Source organism: Pundamilia nyererei, unplaced genomic scaffold (assembly GCF_000239375.1).
Source record: "Pundamilia nyererei isolate P.nyererei 1_Seehausen unplaced genomic scaffold, PunNye1.0 scaffold00037, whole genome shotgun sequence".
NCBI classification, from domain to species: Eukaryota; Metazoa; Chordata; class Actinopteri; order Cichliformes; family Cichlidae; genus Pundamilia; species Pundamilia nyererei.
Window position 1 is genome coordinate 3,669,906 of NW_005187438.1, and position 19,000 is coordinate 3,688,905.

At 39.0% G+C, this 19,000-nt stretch overlaps 1 protein-coding gene across 2 annotated transcripts in view; it reads left to right on the forward strand.

Moving 5' to 3' along the window:
• myo3a (myosin IIIA) overlaps positions 1-19,000 on the forward strand; it is a 69,469-nt gene that overhangs the window by 30,894 nt on the left and 19,575 nt on the right. For both annotated transcript variants that reach the window (XM_005730462.1, XM_005730463.1), the window contains exons 7-25: positions 126-271; positions 4,053-4,118; positions 4,256-4,411; positions 4,785-4,826; positions 6,289-6,382; positions 8,335-8,451; positions 8,853-8,957; positions 9,858-9,941; positions 10,212-10,414; positions 11,646-11,744; positions 11,851-11,965; positions 12,679-12,805; positions 13,252-13,459; positions 14,419-14,566; positions 16,171-16,324; positions 16,812-16,900; positions 16,991-17,120; positions 17,500-17,582; positions 17,852-17,893. In XM_005730462.1, the coding sequence (XP_005730519.1) occupies positions 126-271; positions 4,053-4,118; positions 4,256-4,411; positions 4,785-4,826; positions 6,289-6,382; positions 8,335-8,451; positions 8,853-8,957; positions 9,858-9,941; positions 10,212-10,414; positions 11,646-11,744; positions 11,851-11,965; positions 12,679-12,805; positions 13,252-13,459; positions 14,419-14,566; positions 16,171-16,324; positions 16,812-16,900; positions 16,991-17,120; positions 17,500-17,582; positions 17,852-17,893 (2,208 nt within the window). The remainder of the gene's footprint in view (positions 1-125; positions 272-4,052; positions 4,119-4,255; positions 4,412-4,784; positions 4,827-6,288; positions 6,383-8,334; positions 8,452-8,852; positions 8,958-9,857; positions 9,942-10,211; positions 10,415-11,645; positions 11,745-11,850; positions 11,966-12,678; positions 12,806-13,251; positions 13,460-14,418; positions 14,567-16,170; positions 16,325-16,811; positions 16,901-16,990; positions 17,121-17,499; positions 17,583-17,851; positions 17,894-19,000) is intronic.

Consider the following 19,000-nt stretch of genomic DNA (forward strand, 5'->3'; position numbering starts at 1 on the left):
AAAAAAAACGTAAATACTGACTTTCAAAGAAGGAAGCAGACCCTGATTTAATTGCTTTACTCGTGATATCTGTAATCAGACATTAGATCACCTGTTATATGTTCTTTATTTCATCATCCCTGCAGGTAATAGCATGTGAGCAGCAGTTGGACTCCACCTACGACGCCCGTTGTGATGTCTGGTCCCTGGGCATCACAGCTATAGAGCTAGGAGATGGAGACCCGCCCCTCTCTGACCTCCACCCAATGAGAGCCCTTTTTAAAATACCCAGGTAAACCTGCCATAATTGCATCATATTCTGCTGTGCTGAATGAATTTAAATGATTTGGTTCTTATGACAAATCTGAGCTGAAGGTTGCAAATAAACCAAAAACATGTTGTGCTCTCTTCAAAAATGAGATTGATTCTCAATAAAACATATTTTATGTTTTATCAAACTGGACTCTGCTTCAAGCCTAATGACAGCTTTCCTGCACATGATTAAGTTCTCATAGAAATAATTTACTTAATTTTATTTGTACTGTGTTCGCATTTTGTTTATGTAATGTGCTTTTACATTTTTGATACCTTGAAAGGTGCTATTACAGATTAAAGCTATTATTATGCTGTTTTGCCATCCCTGGATTTGATAGAGCTGAGTACTGACTTTGTCAGAGTGATAAAATAATGACTACCCTTTTAATTTGACCCTGTTGTGCATCTTTTCTTTTCTTGTTTTGTCCTCTGAAACACTTTTCATGACTTTTTAATTACAGTTTATGGGCTGAGAAAACACAGCTCATTGAAAATGCGAATACAGGCATGAACAGTATTAAGCTTTCAGTCTATATCAGTAAATACATAGATAGTACTCAATATGAGTTTATGGATATTATATTCTGTAGGTTTTAGAACCTAAAATAGTCATAAAAACTAAAGTAACTAAACGAAAACCGTCAAATACACTCTGAAAGAAAATAAAGATAAAATTTAATCAGAAACTACAAGATTATAACCACTCTGCTTCCATTTTTAAAGCTGGAACCATGCATGCAAATAGCCTTTGCCTTAAGATACAGCTCACCCCAGGCAGAAGTAGAATAACATGATATTTTCTTCACTACCCTGATACGGACCATCTCACAAGACTGGGCATGTTTTCATTATCTGACTCCTCGGCTTGTAAAGATAGCATAATGTATAGCGCTTGCACTGCAATAAAGAAAAGTCCTCTCCTACTTCCAACATAGTGATTTGTGCCTCTATACAGACTGTCACCACACTAAGTACAGTCTTTTTAGTTCAAATGGCTTTTTTCTGCTTGCAGGGCTTTATCCATTACATACTCCCTCCCTGGCACTCATCCCAATGATCCTGCTGGGAGGAGGCTGCGGGCACAGTCCCTCTTTCTCTTTGTTTCTACTGTGAGCTGAAGCTGATTTTCTAATTGTTTATCTTCACCTGATTTCAGTGTGAGAGCATTTAACCATCACAGCACAGCTCTTTGTCCATCACTGCCCTGAAACACGCACACGCCTACACACACAGACTGCTGCTGTGTCACGGCTGTCCTGTGTGTTTGCTCTGGGGGTCGTGCTCCAACGGAGCCATCACACAGCTTTCTCACAATCTATGTGACTGCTGCAGCCAGAGCTCCGGGCTCCCTCTTCACACTCCTCACTTCCCTCCGCTCACTACTCTGGCTTCATTTGTCAAGCAGTCTTGGAAAAAGCCACGCTGAGGGCATTAGTTCATCCACTCTCTCTTATTTAGTACACATTTGCCCTCCCCCCCCAAACAGCAGGCCACCGAAGCCATTCCTCATTTTTATTATGATTGTTATAATCCTGATTTTCTATCAATAACTAGTATGGTTATTTTTATTAGTGCAGTTTTACCTACTAATTGAGGCACACAAAAGCTTGACACAATGCATGCAAACATATAATACTATAATGTATTTTATATACAGTGATGCCATACAAGCCCATGCCGTTTCTCTATTGACGTTTCTTGAGAATTGTCTGCCATATTGGATGTGATGCAACCAACAGTTGTGAGGGAAAATGCATAAAACCTGCTGGTTGGCAAGTTGTTTCTTGAAGATTGCTGGCTGTTGCTGAGTGAAATGGATTGCAAAGCTGGCACTGCATCAAAAACCTCCTTGTGTTTACTACGGTTCCTGCAGCTCCCTGTGGTTTGTATGGAAGGCGCTTACTTGTCTAAAAACTCTCGCAAACCAAACACAAACCAGAAATGGAGAATGTTCGCCTTCGAGGTAAGTCGCAGCTCAGCTCTGCAGCCAACACACTTAAGAAGATGCAAATTTTAACTCTAGATTGCTTTGGTAAACAAAGCAGTTGGTATACATGGTTGACTCAACGGCTGCAAGGTGCAAATCAGCCCATCACCCCTCCACCACCGTGCTTGACAGTTATGCTGGGTTTGTGTTTTGCCAAATGTGGAGCTGTGAAACATCTCCACATTGGTCCTGTCTGTCCAAGAACATTGTTCTAGGAAGGTTGTTCCCATTTAGGAAGGTTGGTAACTGTGTTGAATTGATGCGCAGAAGTAATTGTTTCTTTCCTCCTTGGTATTGTGTTAACACAGACCTGAATCCTCCAGACTTGCAAACTAACAAATCTTCTGCTTTCATAGAGAAGATCAGACTTGCTGATGATCATTTAACTAAGTGCATTTGATAAGCAGCACCTGGCTGATACGTTTCCTATTTATTCCTATGGAAGGCTGTACTTAGCACACACAATGTTTCTGCATTTTGATTTCACTTTTGTGTAAATAGTGTAATATGTCATGTGTTGCTCTTCATATGTGGTTGTATTTATCTAACTTTAAGTCCTCCTACGGACCAGATTACTTTCATTACGTACTGATGGATTACCGTTATTTTCAACATGATTGTTATATTTTGCCAATGTACCATGGATTATGAAAAAACATAGGTCTACACTGAAAGGAGTGTGCAATGGATACATTGTATCATATTTCAACATATGGAGCTGAATCCAAAAAGATAAAGAGTAAACATACAGAGGAACAAGTCCAGTAGTCTTTTACGTTGTTTCCTCATTGCCTTATATTTCAAGGTCCAAGGTTCTTTATTCGTCACCTTGAACCTTGAACCTTGAATTTAAATAAGAAGAAAAAATGAGGACTGCAGAGAAGGACTAAGACAACAGTATATGTATGGAAGCCAAATCTGTGCTCAAAGCTTCGGTCTCTGGAGCGGATAAAAGATTTAAAGTGCTATTATAATTGTGCTCAGGTGTTAATAGCTAAGCTTTCATTTTCATTATGTGTAACAGAGAGGATTTAAACTTGCCTCCAATACTTTACTAAGTGAACTTTTGGCAGGCGAAACTGAACAAATTGCTTTAGCGAACTGGGGTACAAACAAGAAATTATATTTAAAACAGTCCTTGCAGCCTTTATAGTGCTTTAAAAAGTAGCTTTATTATTCAGGTAGCCCAATGCAACTACCCCAAGTTATCTCTGCAGGGCTCTCTTTGTCTTTCGGATAAGAAAAACACTTTAATGATCACAGTATTAGCTGAACAGCCTGAAAATAAAGGCCTGATGCATTTCCTGTCTATATTGGTTGTGTTGTGTGATAAAAAGGAGACGAATGTCCTCTCATTAGACCAATTATTTGCTGTCAGAGCCAACGTGCGAAAGGCCTCCATGCATTAACAGGCAGCAGTGACTTCGCTGCCGAGTACCTGGAACCCTCTCGTAAAGAGGTACTTAAAGCCGAACAGGGAATCCAATTAGCCGAGTTGTTTTTCTGCTGTGAGGCCTTGTTAAGTTTAACCCCACAACAATGTGTGTATGTTTTCAGGGTAAAGTATTTAAGAAGTTCTGGTTTGAGTCTATACACAAGTTTCCAGCTGCACTGCTCTGATGGCTGAAAGCTACCACTTTTTGCCACCAGAGAAACACCCCTGGATGCCCTCAGTGACGAATCGTCCCAGCCTTCTGTTCTCCGCCCTGCCCGCTTAAATCCTATCTCATCTTATCTTTCCATTTATCTTTTCCATTTCTTCCCGTAACAGAAACCCGCCGCCTACTCTCCACCAGCCGGAGCTCTGGTCAGATGAGTTTAATGACTTCATCTGCAAGTGAGTGTGGCTTCTAGTGTTTATCCTTCCTGTGTGAATAATAAATATTTACACAGATAACCCGCTGCTTTGAATATGAATCTGAGAAATGCACTGCACTCCTCTTTCTGCCTCATGCTCGTTCTCCCACCTCACAGATGTCTGATTAAGGACTTTGAGCTGAGACCGAATGTGCAAGACCTGCTCCAGCATGTGTTCATCAAACAGACTGTCGGCAGAGAGAAAATCCTGCAAAAACAATTGATTGAGCTCATTGATCTCAACCAGCAAATTGGAGTGATTGAAAAAACAAGGTATTGTGTCCTTATGGCTTTTGTCTCTATGTTTTTGTCCCGATATCTCGCTGTATGAGCCAAATACTCCCGCACCGTAAAGTGTTTGATCGATTTTGATACAAAGCCCATGAAAAACGTAAAACAGAACGCCCTTCCTGTCAGCGGTTGTTATATGCTAGGCTGTTGCTTAGCTTTTGCCGACAGTATAATCCAAATTACCCTACTTGCTGGATGTTTTACAAGCCCTGTCACCCTCACACAAAAAACAGGTCAATCCTGCACCGGCTGCACTTGAGCTGTAGGCTCCTTAGCATGAGTTAAAATGTTGCCCTTTAAAGTGAGTTTCTCCCTGTACAGTGATAACATGTCGATCCCGTTTCTGTCATTTAAGCCATCATGGAAAGACAGACAGAAGCTCAGACAGTAATGACAGGTAACTATAGAGGATGCTTTTGTGACGCAGTAGGAGCTTTTATAATTCAGTCAAAGCTCTTGTTGTAGTTGTGATTGCACACGTATTTGCCATCAACTGCCACCCTGCCCTTCTTACATCGTTGTCTGTTTTAATGTTCAAATCATGTTATTGTCACTGTTTGTTCTGTTTTATGAGTTTTCATTTATAATACTGTAATGTCATTTGATGCTGTCAGTGGTTATGATATTTACTGTAAATCAACTACAGGAGCTTAAAAGCTCACTTGTGTTCAGCATTACCTATCAGATAAATGATGCTTCAGTAGAGACACAGTGAAATAGGATTCCTGGAACTTGACCCTGGAACGTTTTCAGGGATTGAGCCTCTGACCTTCCGATTTATAGATGACCTGCTCTGCCACCTGAGCAGCAGCTTAACCTGTAGAAAGGCCATATCCCATAAATGAGGTGTACTTCATACCATGAAAAAATGTTAGAGCTTGAAAATAGAGGACAACTAATTCATGCACATGAAGTAACAACCAACTTTTCTTAAAAGAGTTGGTGTCTGACAGTAACATCATGATGTGTTCTGCCTCACTTTCCCCAAAATGATTATTTTCATATTGATATTTTTGTTTACAGGCAGCATCCACAGCCTTCAGCTACACTCTTAAAACTGTATGTTGTTGAAATCATAATATAGTAACTAATATTTGACATGAACATTTGAGCGACCTAGCTTAAGTAGTTCTATAGCTCTTTGAAAATGGCACAGAAAGCTAAAATGTGACAGTTTTCCTATTAAAAGTGGATCATCTTGGAATTATTTAAGGATATCTGGTATGGTCAGGCTGGAAGCATGTGGTCAGCTGACATGGAATGAACGTTATGTATACAAACCCCCAAATTACAAAATTACTTGAACCCCATCAACAACACGTAAGTATCAGGAAACATAAGAGTCATGTTGTCTTTCTAAAAGTTAAATAACAATAAAGCTAAAAGCTTGTTCAGTAAATTATGTTCATCACTAAATTTGCTGGTTTCCTGATATCACTTGTCAGTAAATGAACTGACTTGTGGTAATAAGATGATGTTGCAATTCCTACAATGGGTAATTGGAATCTTGTGGGATTATTTTATTCCCTTGTGCAGATTTAATCTCTTGAAAGACACATTTACTTAACTAGAAAAGATTTGTTTACTAAACTTAAGTCACCCACTTCTGAAGTTTATCCTCCCTGTGGGACTATTTTTGTTTTATTTTATCCCTCTCTGTGTCTACTCTTTCCTTGATGAAAATAGAAGATGCTTGAATAGAGACGCGTCCCTGAGGTTAGAGTCGTAGTCAGACCAGTGCGTCCCAGTAAAAGCTCCTCTGCAAAGTAGCGGGGCTTGCAGTTCTAGAAGAATCTGCAAAATTTAACATTCATTTTTTCAGAGCATGCTCACTAAGAGATGTCATTGTTGTGTTCCAGGCATGAGCGTATTCATACCAAAAAAGGAAGCCACATGAAGACACAGGACGCAGACGAGGTGGATGACCTCGCCACCCTTGAGGTTCTAGATGAGGTAAAAAAAAAATGAATTAGGCTTTTTCACAGAATTTCTTTTTTCCCCTTCCTGGCTGCACAACATCAGATAACAAGTTAGAGTTAGGATGAAGTCACTGAATGCAGCAAACATTTTCTGGTGAAAAAGAAAAAAAACCCAGAGAATTGATGGGAGTTAGAGCTGAAAATCTCTGCCTGTTTTATTTTTCTCCTTGAAAGCATAGGTAGTTTCTATTGAGATACATTTATGAATTTACAGCAGAGTGCTCTCTCTCTCTCTTTGCTGATAGAGTTAATGTAGCTCACCCAACAGCCTCTTTCTCTCAGTCTTTCACTTTCATCTATTTTTTTAATTGCACTTTGGTGTTTAAGTGAAAGGATAACTTGTGCTGGTCTTCACAACCCACACCAAAAATAATGATAGATCAAGTACTGTTTTCTTAACTTACACACCCATATGTACGCACAGATAACTGGTATTAATAAAATATTAACTTTGTAATTACCTGCTAAGCCCAAACTGCTCTGTCCCAATCAAAATTGGAATGCTTGCACCGCACTTAGCTGGAATAAAATGGAAAAAATTATTTCTTTTATTTTTGCCCTTCTAGATGGTAACAAATACAACAGCTAAAATTTTCATGTATGATATGATGGAGAAAAAAATATTTGGTTTATTTGATAGATAGTGATTAATGCGTTTAAGTTACAAAATGAGTTACAAAAGTATTTTACTTATAACAAGTCAGGTAAATTTAAAATATACACTGTAAAAAGCTGCCAACATGTTGTTCTAACATTAACCAAGAAAAGTCACCACATATTATTTCAATTCTGTTCAATTTGGTTTTATTTATATAGCACCAAACCACAACAGCAGTCACCTACAGGCACTATATTTAGGGTAAAGACCCTACAGTAATAGAGAAAACCCCAACAATTAGATGGGCCCCTGCGAGCAAGCAACAGTGGGAAGGACAAACTCCCTGTTAACAGGAAGAAACCTCTGGCAGAGCCAGGCTCAGGGAGGAGCAACTATCTGCCACACCAAACAAAAACTCCAAAATGAACATGGCTTTGTTTCCTTTTGCAGAGGAACATATTTTTATGATATGGTGAATTCTGTGTTTATTATATTCAATACTAATACTTTTATATTAAGATTAAAAGTAGTGAGTGGTGTTTTTCCTGTTCGAAGTTCTCTTGTTGCATTCGGTGTTGGGGTGGCTGTAGCTCAGGTGGCAGAGCAGGTCAGCCACTAACCAGAAGGTCGGTGGTTCGATCCTAGGCTGCTCCAGTCAGCATGCCAAATATCCTTGGGCAAGATGCATCTATCGGAGTATGAATGTGTGTGAATGGTAGACTACTTAGCACTTAGGTCAGAAAAAAGTGCTTGTGTGATTGGGTGAATGAATTAGTTGTATAAAGCGCTTTGAGTGCTCAGACAGAGTAGAAAAGCGCTATATAAGAACAAGTCCATTTACCATTGGACAAAATATGCAATATAAAAAGTCGCTTGAGTGATTAAACGACTAGTTTAGAAATGATAATCAAAAATGAACACTGATTGAACGTTTACTGCATCGACTGTGATATATTTGTATTTAAGCGCTGTTGAAGGTACACTATGTCACATTATGACATTTAGCATCATTTTTCCTATAATTACCCATTCTGGTCTTTCAAGAACCAAAACAAAACAAAGCAAAAATACACAGCAGCATCTTTGACAGAAAGAACATTTGGAACAATTTATCAAATCTGGGGGATGAACTGACATATTGAATGAGTTGCCAGCGGATATTTCCACCCATCCTTCAAGCTGAAATGGGCTGCTGGTTTGATGGAAACGTTGGCATAAATTAAACTTCTGTGGGTTGTTTTTTTTTTTTTTTTTATAAATATAGTTCCGACTGTCATTTAGCAAGCATCTCATACTGATATTTATTGTCTTTGTTTATTTTTTTCCAGAACACTGTCGCAGATCAGCTTCAGAATCGCTATGGAAAAGATCAAATTTACACATATGTGGGCGACACCCTCATTGCAGTCAATCCTTTCCATACAATGGAGATATACACGCCTGAGGTCCGTGGAGATAAATAGACCTTTGTTTTATTTGGATCTGTGTTCTTTCCGTGTACATGCATCTCTACATTTGGTCAATAATGCAGTGAATGTAGCCTGGCATAGCTCATTAGAGCCTCTGCAGTTCTTCAGTCTGCTGCATCCCATTTGGCTTCAAACAGTGCACACACATTTTCACAGATACTACCGCTGTTTTTCTGCCTCGTCCATAACTCAGTGGCTCTATTTTCCTCTCAATTATCATGTTTTTGCCTCAAGTTTGTTGCTAATTGAGAGATTATTACAAATCCGCTTTGTAAAATCATTAATTTAGTTTTCTAAAAATATCTATTTTGTTGTATTCATTACACTCTTGAGCATGTCTTTAACAAGCTTTTATCTTTTTCTCCCTCTCTTCATAGCACACTAAGATGTACATAGGAGCTAAGCGTACAGCTAACCCACCACACATCTTCGCTGTGGCTGATACTGCCTACCAATCTATGGTTTCATACAATGCTGATCAGGTAATAAGCTCTTCAGTTATTACAAACTGTTTGAGTTTACTTGTTTAAGTGCTGTTCCACACGATGCCAGAGCAGCAGTTTGACAACACAGACCCTGAAAAAAACAGAAACCAGATACCAGAAAGTACCAAAAGCAGGTTCTGTTTTTTTTGTTTTTTTTTCATTTATTCATTTTTTGCAGGGTTGGGGGGATTTTGTGCATTTTGTGTGATGCTAATAATGCTAAATCTAGTTTGCTAGGATGGTTAGCATGGTGTGTCTATTATTCGATATTGGAGAATTGGCAAGTGAATTAAGGCCTTTTGATTGGATCGTCTTTGGGGAAATTCAAGTACATCCTTTCTAAGAAAGAAAGTTTGCACAAGACTCTGAACAGTACTGTGAAAAATTAAGTACACCCCACGATTCAATAGCTTGCAGAGCCAGTCGCTGTGGATGAGCTTTAGCCCACTCTTCTTTACAGTGTTGTTTCAGTTCATTGAGGTTTGTGGGCATTCATTTATACACAGTTCGCTTAATATCCTGCTACAGCTTTGCAATCTGGTTCAGGTCTGGGAAATTTCAAAAACTGATTATTTTCTTTTTCAGTTCTGTAGATTTGCTAGTGTGCTTGGGATCATTGTCTTGCAATATGATTTTATTGTTAATAAGGCTAATAATATAATATGCCTGTCCTATATGGACTCTGTATTTGAATTTTCTTTGTAAAAGAAAGCCAGTATGTTGATTCTCTCTCCACTGTCTGCATTCAGTGACATATTTTAGTGACAATGGTAGTTAAGCTGTTAATAACATTATTAATATTATTCGCGTTTAAGCCTCAAAGCCTTTTTTGTTGACACCACAGGAGTCAGAGTGCATATATAATTAAATGTGACTCAAGTGACTTCTTGTGTGCAGTGTATTGTGATCAGTGGGGAAAGTGGAGCAGGGAAAACAGAGAGTGCTCATCTGCTGGTGCAGCAGCTAACGGTTCTCGGGAAGGTGAGTCATGAAATCCAACCAGCACAACGCTTGATCGTTTGGTAGATATTCTGTTAACGCAGTTTGAAGATCTTGTAATGAGTTCGTTGGTGCTGCAGTTAGTGCCAGTCATGATATGAAGGCTAACTAAAAAGGAAATGTCATTTCTCTTGACCTTTTTTGTATTTATATGAGCAGATTATAGGAAGTGGTAGTGCTACTTGTCATAGTGTAACACTTACTTTTTTTTTAAAATTAGTCCCCCATACTAAAGTGGAATATTTTGTTTAGGCCAATAACAGGACACTCCAGGAGAAGATCCTGCTGGTCAACAGCTTGGTGGAGGCATTTGGAAATGCCTGCACTGTCATCAATGACAACTCCAGCCGCTTCGGCAAGTACCTGGAAATGAAGTTCAACGGTGGTGGAACAGTGGTCGGAGCACAGATATCCGAGTATCTGCTGGAAAAATCCAGAGTTGTCCACCAGGCGATGTAAATATCACTTCCTGTTTCTTGTGTTGGTCCCGGTTTTGACTGTTATTACCTTCATTTGAGAGTGACATTCATAGAAAAATACAAATAATCTCTCTGTTCATTTTCTGAAAGAACATTGCCATGAAGGTTATTATTCTGCCCGCTTTCCACGGATCAGCGGATAATAGATTGTCTCTTTTTCTTGCTCTCTTTCACATCTGCTTTTTCATTTGAAACTGGTGGCATTTGCTTTCACCTGCATTTCACTCGGTCCATCATTTCTTCTTATCGTGTGTCTGGGGAGCAGACCGGGTCAAGTGGAAGGGCTAGCTTATTTCCTATTGGATCAAAGATTGTGGTCTTGCGTGTGTCTTTAGTGGAACTTCAAAGACACACTCAAATACTGCATTGGAAAACAGACACACGTCAGAGAGGGCTCGATTAGGCCGTACATTGTATGAATATTTAGTCTGTTAATGGGTGTCGTATTTGGGTTAATAGAAAACAGGTTGAACTCTTATGTTTTCATGAATTAATCTTTATTCACATGTTGCATATTTTGTTACCCCTGCAAGATAATTTTCAATTGCTTCATTATGGGTATATTTTAATGACACACACACACCTGAAATGATTGTTGATGCTTTCCGATGAGATTTGGTGACAGTGTCCTGAATCAAATTTAGTTTGATTATCCTGTTGAAACAAAAATGGCTATTTACTAATGGATTTAGCAAAAGATTAGACAGGTTTTCCTTCACCATATTCATGATTAATATAAATTTAAGCTTAAATTTTATTCATAATAAACAACCAAAGGCATTCAGTGTTCATCATCATTCATCTATGCTTGTAATTTATTTCATAAAGTCTTACAATTTGTGTTACTGGTGGAAATACAACTTGGTTTTGAATTTAAAGAAGGATCGTCAGCCTTCTTTATTCAAACGAATATGGGAAGGCGTAGGATTGTTTGCAGATTATATTAGTTTGTCTGTTTTTCCTCCAAATTCCAAAACTATGCCATCACAACAATGGGATTGGTCAGTAGCAATGTTGATCCTGGACACTATTAACATGATGCAGGAGTAACACCAACATGGAGATATCAGATACACCATGTTTATTTTGTTAGAAATTTTCTTAAGAAAACAAAACTGGAGTCATGTTAATCATGTGGCGAAAACATTTACCTAGCATGTCTCCTTTTCAGGAATTTGATTTCCACTATATGTGCGTGTTTCCACAGGGGGGAGAGGAACTTCCACATCTTTTACTACATTTATGCTGGTCTGGCTGACAGGAAGAAGCTAGCCCACTACAAGCTCTCTGACAGCAAAACACCGAAGTAGGTTTGACATTCCTTAGCAATTTTCCCAAAACACTGTTATCTGCGTCCCATGCTGCAAACTCCCAACTTCCAGAGACCCCAGTGGTTCCTTTTTGTTTTGCAGGTATCTGTACCACGAGAACATTAAACTTGGGCCTGACATAGTGAACAACGCTTCCTACAAGGAGCAGTTTGATGCAGTCGAGCAGTGTTTCAAAGTCATTGGATTCACCCTGGAGGTATAAACTGATGCATTCATTACTGGGCCACAGGTTTAGCAGTATAACCTTGATCCCAGTGTTCACACTGACTTGTTCTCACTCTTCCCCATTAAAGTCACTCTATGTAAAAATAACATGTAAACAATCTTACTAGCTATAGCACCAGTATTGCTGGCATTTCAGAATCAGTGTGATCATGCCGGCTTCTCGTCTTGTATATGGCTTGTGATGGAACATAAAGCTGCAGGCACATGTAGGCAATCAGTTCTTGACATTGTGAAAACCTAATGAGGCTCAAAGTACTGATTGCTCTTGGGATCTCCACATCAATAGTACTTATGTTATAATCACTTGGCAGTGCTATTTTACTGTGTCGTTTTGTCGTCCATGAAATGCACTTCAAGCTGATCCCTTAATATATGTGCTGCAGGTGAATTAGTGTTTTGTTTTTGTTTGTTTTTTCAAATCTGTATTGTTTGTAGATTTAAGATTTTAACAAACTGTGCCCTTTTTTGGTCTGTTTGAACTGCTTTCATAGTTCAAAATAATAATTGAGCCACCTATTTTCGGATTGGCTACTCCTCACAAACAGAAGGTTTAAACAGCAGGTGGGCGGAGCTTCTGTGCTCAAAGCTAGAGCTTTGAGTCTGAGCTGAGGTGACCATATTAGGGATAGTTGCACACACTGATACATGTTTCCATACAAACTGTATTTGTTCTAATTTTTGCAGGAGCTCGGAAATGTTTACAGCACACTGGCTGCCATCCTCAACTCTGGGGACATTGAGTTTTCTCCAGTTGCCTCAGAGCACCAAACAGACAAGAGCAACATCTGCAACATGTCTGTCTTGGAGAACGGTAAGAAAAGAGAGAGAGAAGCACAGTGCATGATGACAGAAAACCAAATATGACTCTGAATTTCCTCTGCTACACCCCCTTCATCCGCCTCCCTCTTTTGCTAACCATCATTAACTCTGCAGGAGTCCTCCATGTTTAGATAAATACAGGAAATGATTTGGTTAAATCAATTACCCAAGACTGCATTAGTACATAAAAATCATTAAGAAGCATACATTTGTAATGGTTAGATATTATAGTGCATGCTTTGCATTATATTTTCTGAATTCAAACACCTGTTCTGAATGGTAATTTAGAAAACAACATAGATGCGGCCTATTAATTGAATGAATATTCTCCTGCTCAGTCAGAATGAGGCTACATATTGCATAAGATGTGCTGCTTTGAGTAAACTCCACACTATAAATGCTAACTTTTATCCCCTTCCTTATCTCATGTCACCTCAGTGGCATCTCTGCTTCGTATCCGCTCAGACGAGCTGCAGGAAGCCCTGACCTCCCACTGTGTTGTGGCCCGCGGAGAGACGATCGTCAGACCCAACACAGTGGAAAAAGCAGTGGAGGTGAGGGACGCCATGGGTAAAGCTCTCTACAGCCGCCTCTTCAGCTGGATTGTCAACCGAATCAACGCGCTGCTGCGGCCTGACAGCCAAGGGTAAGATGGGGGGGCAGAGAGTGTAACGGTGTGTTTGGTTGTCACGAATGAGGTCGTCTGACAAAGTTCCTGCTTTTGGATTAAAATAGATACACAACTAGATTCACTGCCAAGTCTTTAAAACTGCAGAATATACTTTAAAATCTACTTGCGTACATATTGCATCGAGTATAGTGACCATCACTATACTCGTGAGCATCACTATACTGGTTTAAGTTGTAAAAGAATTAATGAAGTGTCAAAACACAAAAAAAACCTGTACATTTGAGATGTTAAAACCAACAGTTTAACAGTTTTAAACATAAAAAGACTATAAATTCTTTCTAACGTTTAAATGATGTCTGTCTACTAACATCCTCTCAGCTGAAGTGCTAAAAATTGCACTTCCGCTAATGGCCACTAGAGGCTCATTCTAGAAGCCTCTAGAGTCATACACTCCATGCCCAGTTTTCAAGCAGAAATAAACATTTCTGCAGCCTGCTACAAATTTCTCTTTTGCTATTTCTAGCTAATTTACACCTTTATGACAGATGTATGTTTGTAAATTAAAAAAAAACCCTCAAATAATAAAATATTTTAAGGCTTTAAGTTTTACTTTTTACATTATTTTGTTCATTTTGAATTATTTTCTCAAAAGTCTGAATGAGTAAGTTTAAATTTTGACAAAAAATAATCTGAAATTTTGACTTGCTGTATGGATGGGGAAAAAAATCAGTAGCAGATAAGCTTCCAACTAAATATCCAAGACCTTTTGCTTTTTACACAAGTAAGAATCATAACTTAAAAATAAGAAAAGTATATGAGTGGTCAGCTAGAGTAGAGAAGTGCAAAATAAGAACCAGTCCACTTACCATTTAAGTGTCAGGCAACCAGAACAACATAGCCATCCCTAGCACCACACGGTTAGCTATTCTATGAATGCATTTAAAGATTTAACATTTTATCCTTGTCTTCTCCAGAGAGGACGACAAGGGCCTTAACATCGGCATCTTGGACATATTTGGTTTTGAAAACTTCAAGAAGAACTCTTTCGAGCAGCTCTGCATCAACATTGCCAACGAGCAGATCCAGTTTTACTTCAACCAGCACATCTTTGCGTGGGAACAGGTAAAGTTCAGCCCACAAACCTCACACCAGCATGCCCCCCAGCCTGTCACTGAATTCAAATAACACTTTCTCAGAACGTGAATCCCTCCTGAACAGCTCTCTGTGTGCAGTTTTCACCTTGGTTCTAACTCATTTCCATCTAAATTGAGATAACATGTCATCGTTTGTCAGTCTGCATTTTAAAAGAGATGGCAAGGGTAAAATATGCTGCTGTCTTTATTCACGGCAGAATGAGGTTCTCTGTTCTCCCCTCGTGCAGTCTCGTGAGAGGGTTTTGCCTTTGGGGGGGGTCAGAGAATGGTTTGCCAATGTTAAATGATTTGGAGTCACCCATTGGGAGGTGTTATAAATCATTCTAAACGAGGGTCAATTAGGAGTTGAAGACACTTAGTGCTGGACTTAAATTCACTCTTGGGTATTGTTGGAACCAGGCCCAGAAATATATTGTCCTATGCAGCCATCATATGTATATCCAGAGCATAAGGGAAATGTACGGTGCTGTGAGATTAATAGTTCTACATAAATAAGGCAGAATTAAAGGATTGCTGTATGGTAAGGTTTTATCAGCAGTGCATTTACTCCACTGCCCTCATGTTTTCATGTATGTTTATGCGTGTGGTTGCATATTGTCCCAATCTATCTGCATCCATGCTGATTTTTTTTTTTCTGCTTTACTTCATTTTCTTCACAGTGGCACTTCATGCTCGAATAAGCAGATTGATTTGATATTGTTTGTTCCCATTTTGACCTGTTCTCCGTGGAGTAGAAGTCCCTGGTGATGTTGCTGAGTCATAGTAGCAGATCTGAGTCAGCCTGATGTGATCAGGTTTGCTCACTTTGCCCTGCAGATCAGATTTATCAGAGCCGAGTTAAGAGGAGATAAAAGACAACAAATCAACATCGTTGATTTAATATAGTTATGTCCATAAACAGCTGTTTTGGGACAATTTATGTAGGTAAATTTCTAGACGCTTTTATTTTAAAAGGTCAAACCTTTGTGAACGCTAAAGCGTGACATTAAAGAAATAAAACCGAGGATATAAAACTGTACTGCTGTTTAATGGATCTTAAAGTGCATTTGGTATTGTAAGACAAGATTTCACTCATGCAGAAATACGGCTTTATTATTAAGGCAGCAGCATTAATAGCATCTTAGTATCGAGGAGATCAAGGAGTAATGACTATTGACCATGTATAGTAACCCAGTCCTAAAGGCTGTCCTGTGACAGTGAATATGTGTCATTAACCAGAGACCAGAAAAGCTACAGTGTCTTGCTAGGATTAGGAGATTAACCTTGGAATTAGTTTGATATTTAGAGCCAACTGGAGAGATCAGCATTCCATGAAAGGTTATTCACTTGTTCATAATTCATTCTAACATGTTATCATATATTAGGGTTAGCTAAAGGAATTCCAAGCACACTTCTACTCCACGGAGAAGTTGATTTGACATCTTATTTGGACCTTTTTATTTGGTAACATGAAAATCGATGGAAAACTTAAGAAACTCAGGCTTTCATCAAGCTGTTGGAAGGTGTTTTGACCCATGAAAGGAGGCCATTAAAGACATTACATCACGAGTGCTTATTTCCACTCCTGTGCAGGATGAGTACCTGAATGAAGAAGTTGATGCTCGGATGATCGAGTACGAGGACAACCGGCCACTCCTGGACCTGTTCTTGCAGAAGCCCATGGGGATGCTGTCACTTCTGGATGAAGAGAGCCGCTTCCCGCAGGCCACTGACCAGACACTCGTAGGTGAGCTGCTCAGATTTCAATAGAGAAATGTTTTATTATTTATGTTATCATGTTTTGAGTTTGGTAACCTCAGTAACCACAACTTCCTGTTAGTGCAGGGGCTGATTACATATGAAGTGTTAATCTAACTTTTCTCCAACTATACACTCTGATATTTTGCTTTGTCCCAGAGCAAGATAACAAGTGTGGTTGAGTTGTGGTGATCATTTAGGTTGTAGCTCCAAAACGATGACCACACAGTGACAGATGTTTAAAGTTGGCTGCTGTGACGGTTTCACAGTCAAATATAGCTTGGAACAAAATTTTGATAATATCAGAAATTTAGGTTGACCCTCTCACAAGCTTGGCTGCTGCTGTGCCCTACATATACTATACTATAGATTTATATGATATTTATATGATATTATAACTTGAATCTGGGGTGTGTAGGGACCTTCGGATGGCCTTGGGTGTTTGGATAATTAACTCATGCAGTCTGATATTTTAGAGAAATTTGAAGGTAATCTCAAGACAAAAAGCTTCTGGAGGCCAATGAGGGTTGACCTGGGCTTTGGGATTCACCACTATGCTGGAAAGGTAATTTAACATTTAATTCTAATCATAAACTGAAGCTGTTTGGTATTTGCTATTCATATCTTTCTTTATACCTCTCTACCAAACCTTAAGGTGATTTACAATGCCACGGGCTTCTTGGCCAAGAACAGAGAAACCCTTCCAGCTGACATTATCCTGCTGCTGCGGTCGTCGGAGAATGAGCTCATTCGCAAGCTTGTCACTCACCCCCTCACCAGAACAGGTGAAGCAGACACAACAGCTCTTTGTGAATGAAGTTAAAACCAAGTTAAGAAAGAAAGGTAGAAGGTGAAAAGCTCCAACTTTTGCTTCAATTACTTGAAAACGGTGCAGAAGTACTTAAAATAAAATGACAGGCCATTCTTAGCCTGTTTAGCTTCCTCCTCTGTTCACGTTCACTGACTTGATCAGCAGTAACTCTCAGCATGACAGGAGCCTACTGTTTAGACTTAAAGTAACCTCAGTACTTATCCCACCTGATTAAAATAACGTGCACTGCTCTGTTTCTTCAGATGGTTTCTGGATGTGTGACTAAGTCTCTTTTCTCTGTTGAGGGCAGTTTGTTCACTGACTCGCTCTCTAATCCACTATTCATTTCACAGGCAACCTTGCCCACACCAAGGGTAAAGGCATAAACACAATACGGAGCCCACGGACCCCGACACGCACCATCACCCTCGCCAAGGTACTTACAGCACTGTCTGCATTATCACTGTATTATCTCCCACATAAAGAACTTCCTCTGAAAAGTTGTTCAATTTATTTTCTCCATATTACTCTCACTACTCCAGTCGAGACCTGCTGCTGAATTACAGTTCAGATACTTGTGTCTACTGTGTTTTTCATTCATTCTCGCTCTGTTTTTACCCAACTGTAATTACTGCTTATTTTATTTATTTTCTCACCTTTCTTTCGTTTTTCTTTTTCCTTTTCGCTGCATTTCTGTTTCAAAAGATGGGAGTGCTAAGTTTATACAGTTCTTTTTCTTTTAGCGAGGTAATAAAGATGTGTGTATAACTATACCCTTTCCTCACCCTAGATATCCTTATAACAACCAATTGGATCCCGATATAGTGGCCTGTAGCTTGGTTTGAGATAGTTACAGTTAAAGTTACTTAGTTCAACAAAGTGAAAAGCGACCTATTATGCATTTCCTTATTTTCTATTTGATATACTTGTCAAAAAAAAAGAAACACAAGTAACATAACTATCATATACAGTATATATATATATGTATAATATAAGACTTTTAACCTGCAGAATGGCCTCCTCTGGACGTGCAAGCAACACCTCCGTGCCTCCTGTGTTAACAAAATAGTAATTCCATTAATTAAAACCAGAACTGAAAGCTAATCAACGTGTTTGGGTTTTTTAAAAGATTAAAAATGCACAGTAATCAGTTTTAAAACAAAGATATGATGATATTTTATATGTCATCATATACAACTTTGCATAGCTCCTCATGTTTAACAAGACAAAAGTTCTAAAGTATCAGTTCAGCATGAGCTCCTAATGAGCCAAAAGCTTGTTATGATGCCAAGGAGAGCAGGTATCCCTAATGTGGTTATCTCAGGCACACAGCTCTGTCTGAACAGAGGCCCCGCCTACCTGCTGTTGAAATAATGTGTTTGTGAGAGGCAGCCAATCAGATGATAGTTGGCTTAAAGGAAGAGGGAAAAGAGCTGAAGCAGAGAGTGATTTGACGGGAATCACTCAAAGCTATTTTAATGGACTCCAAGCATAAAAATATAAAGCTGGAAATGAGCATAAAAGGTCTACTTAAAAGTATTTTCCTGCATTAAGTCTCTGTGCAGATCATTATGTGTATTTGCAGCCTTGCTTTGCAAAATGCTAAATGCACCTAAAAACATCCCTTACTTCCTTCTGATGTATCTCTTATGCCGTGCTAATACTAGACTTGTTCATACAGGGAGTGCAGAATTATTAGGCAAGTTGTATTTTTGTGGAATAATTTTATTATTGAACAACAACCATGTTCTCAATGAACCCAAAAAAACTCATTAATATCAAAGCTGAATGTTTTTGGAAGTAGTTTTTAGTTTGTTTTTAGTTTTAGCTATTTTAGGGGGATATCTGTGTGTG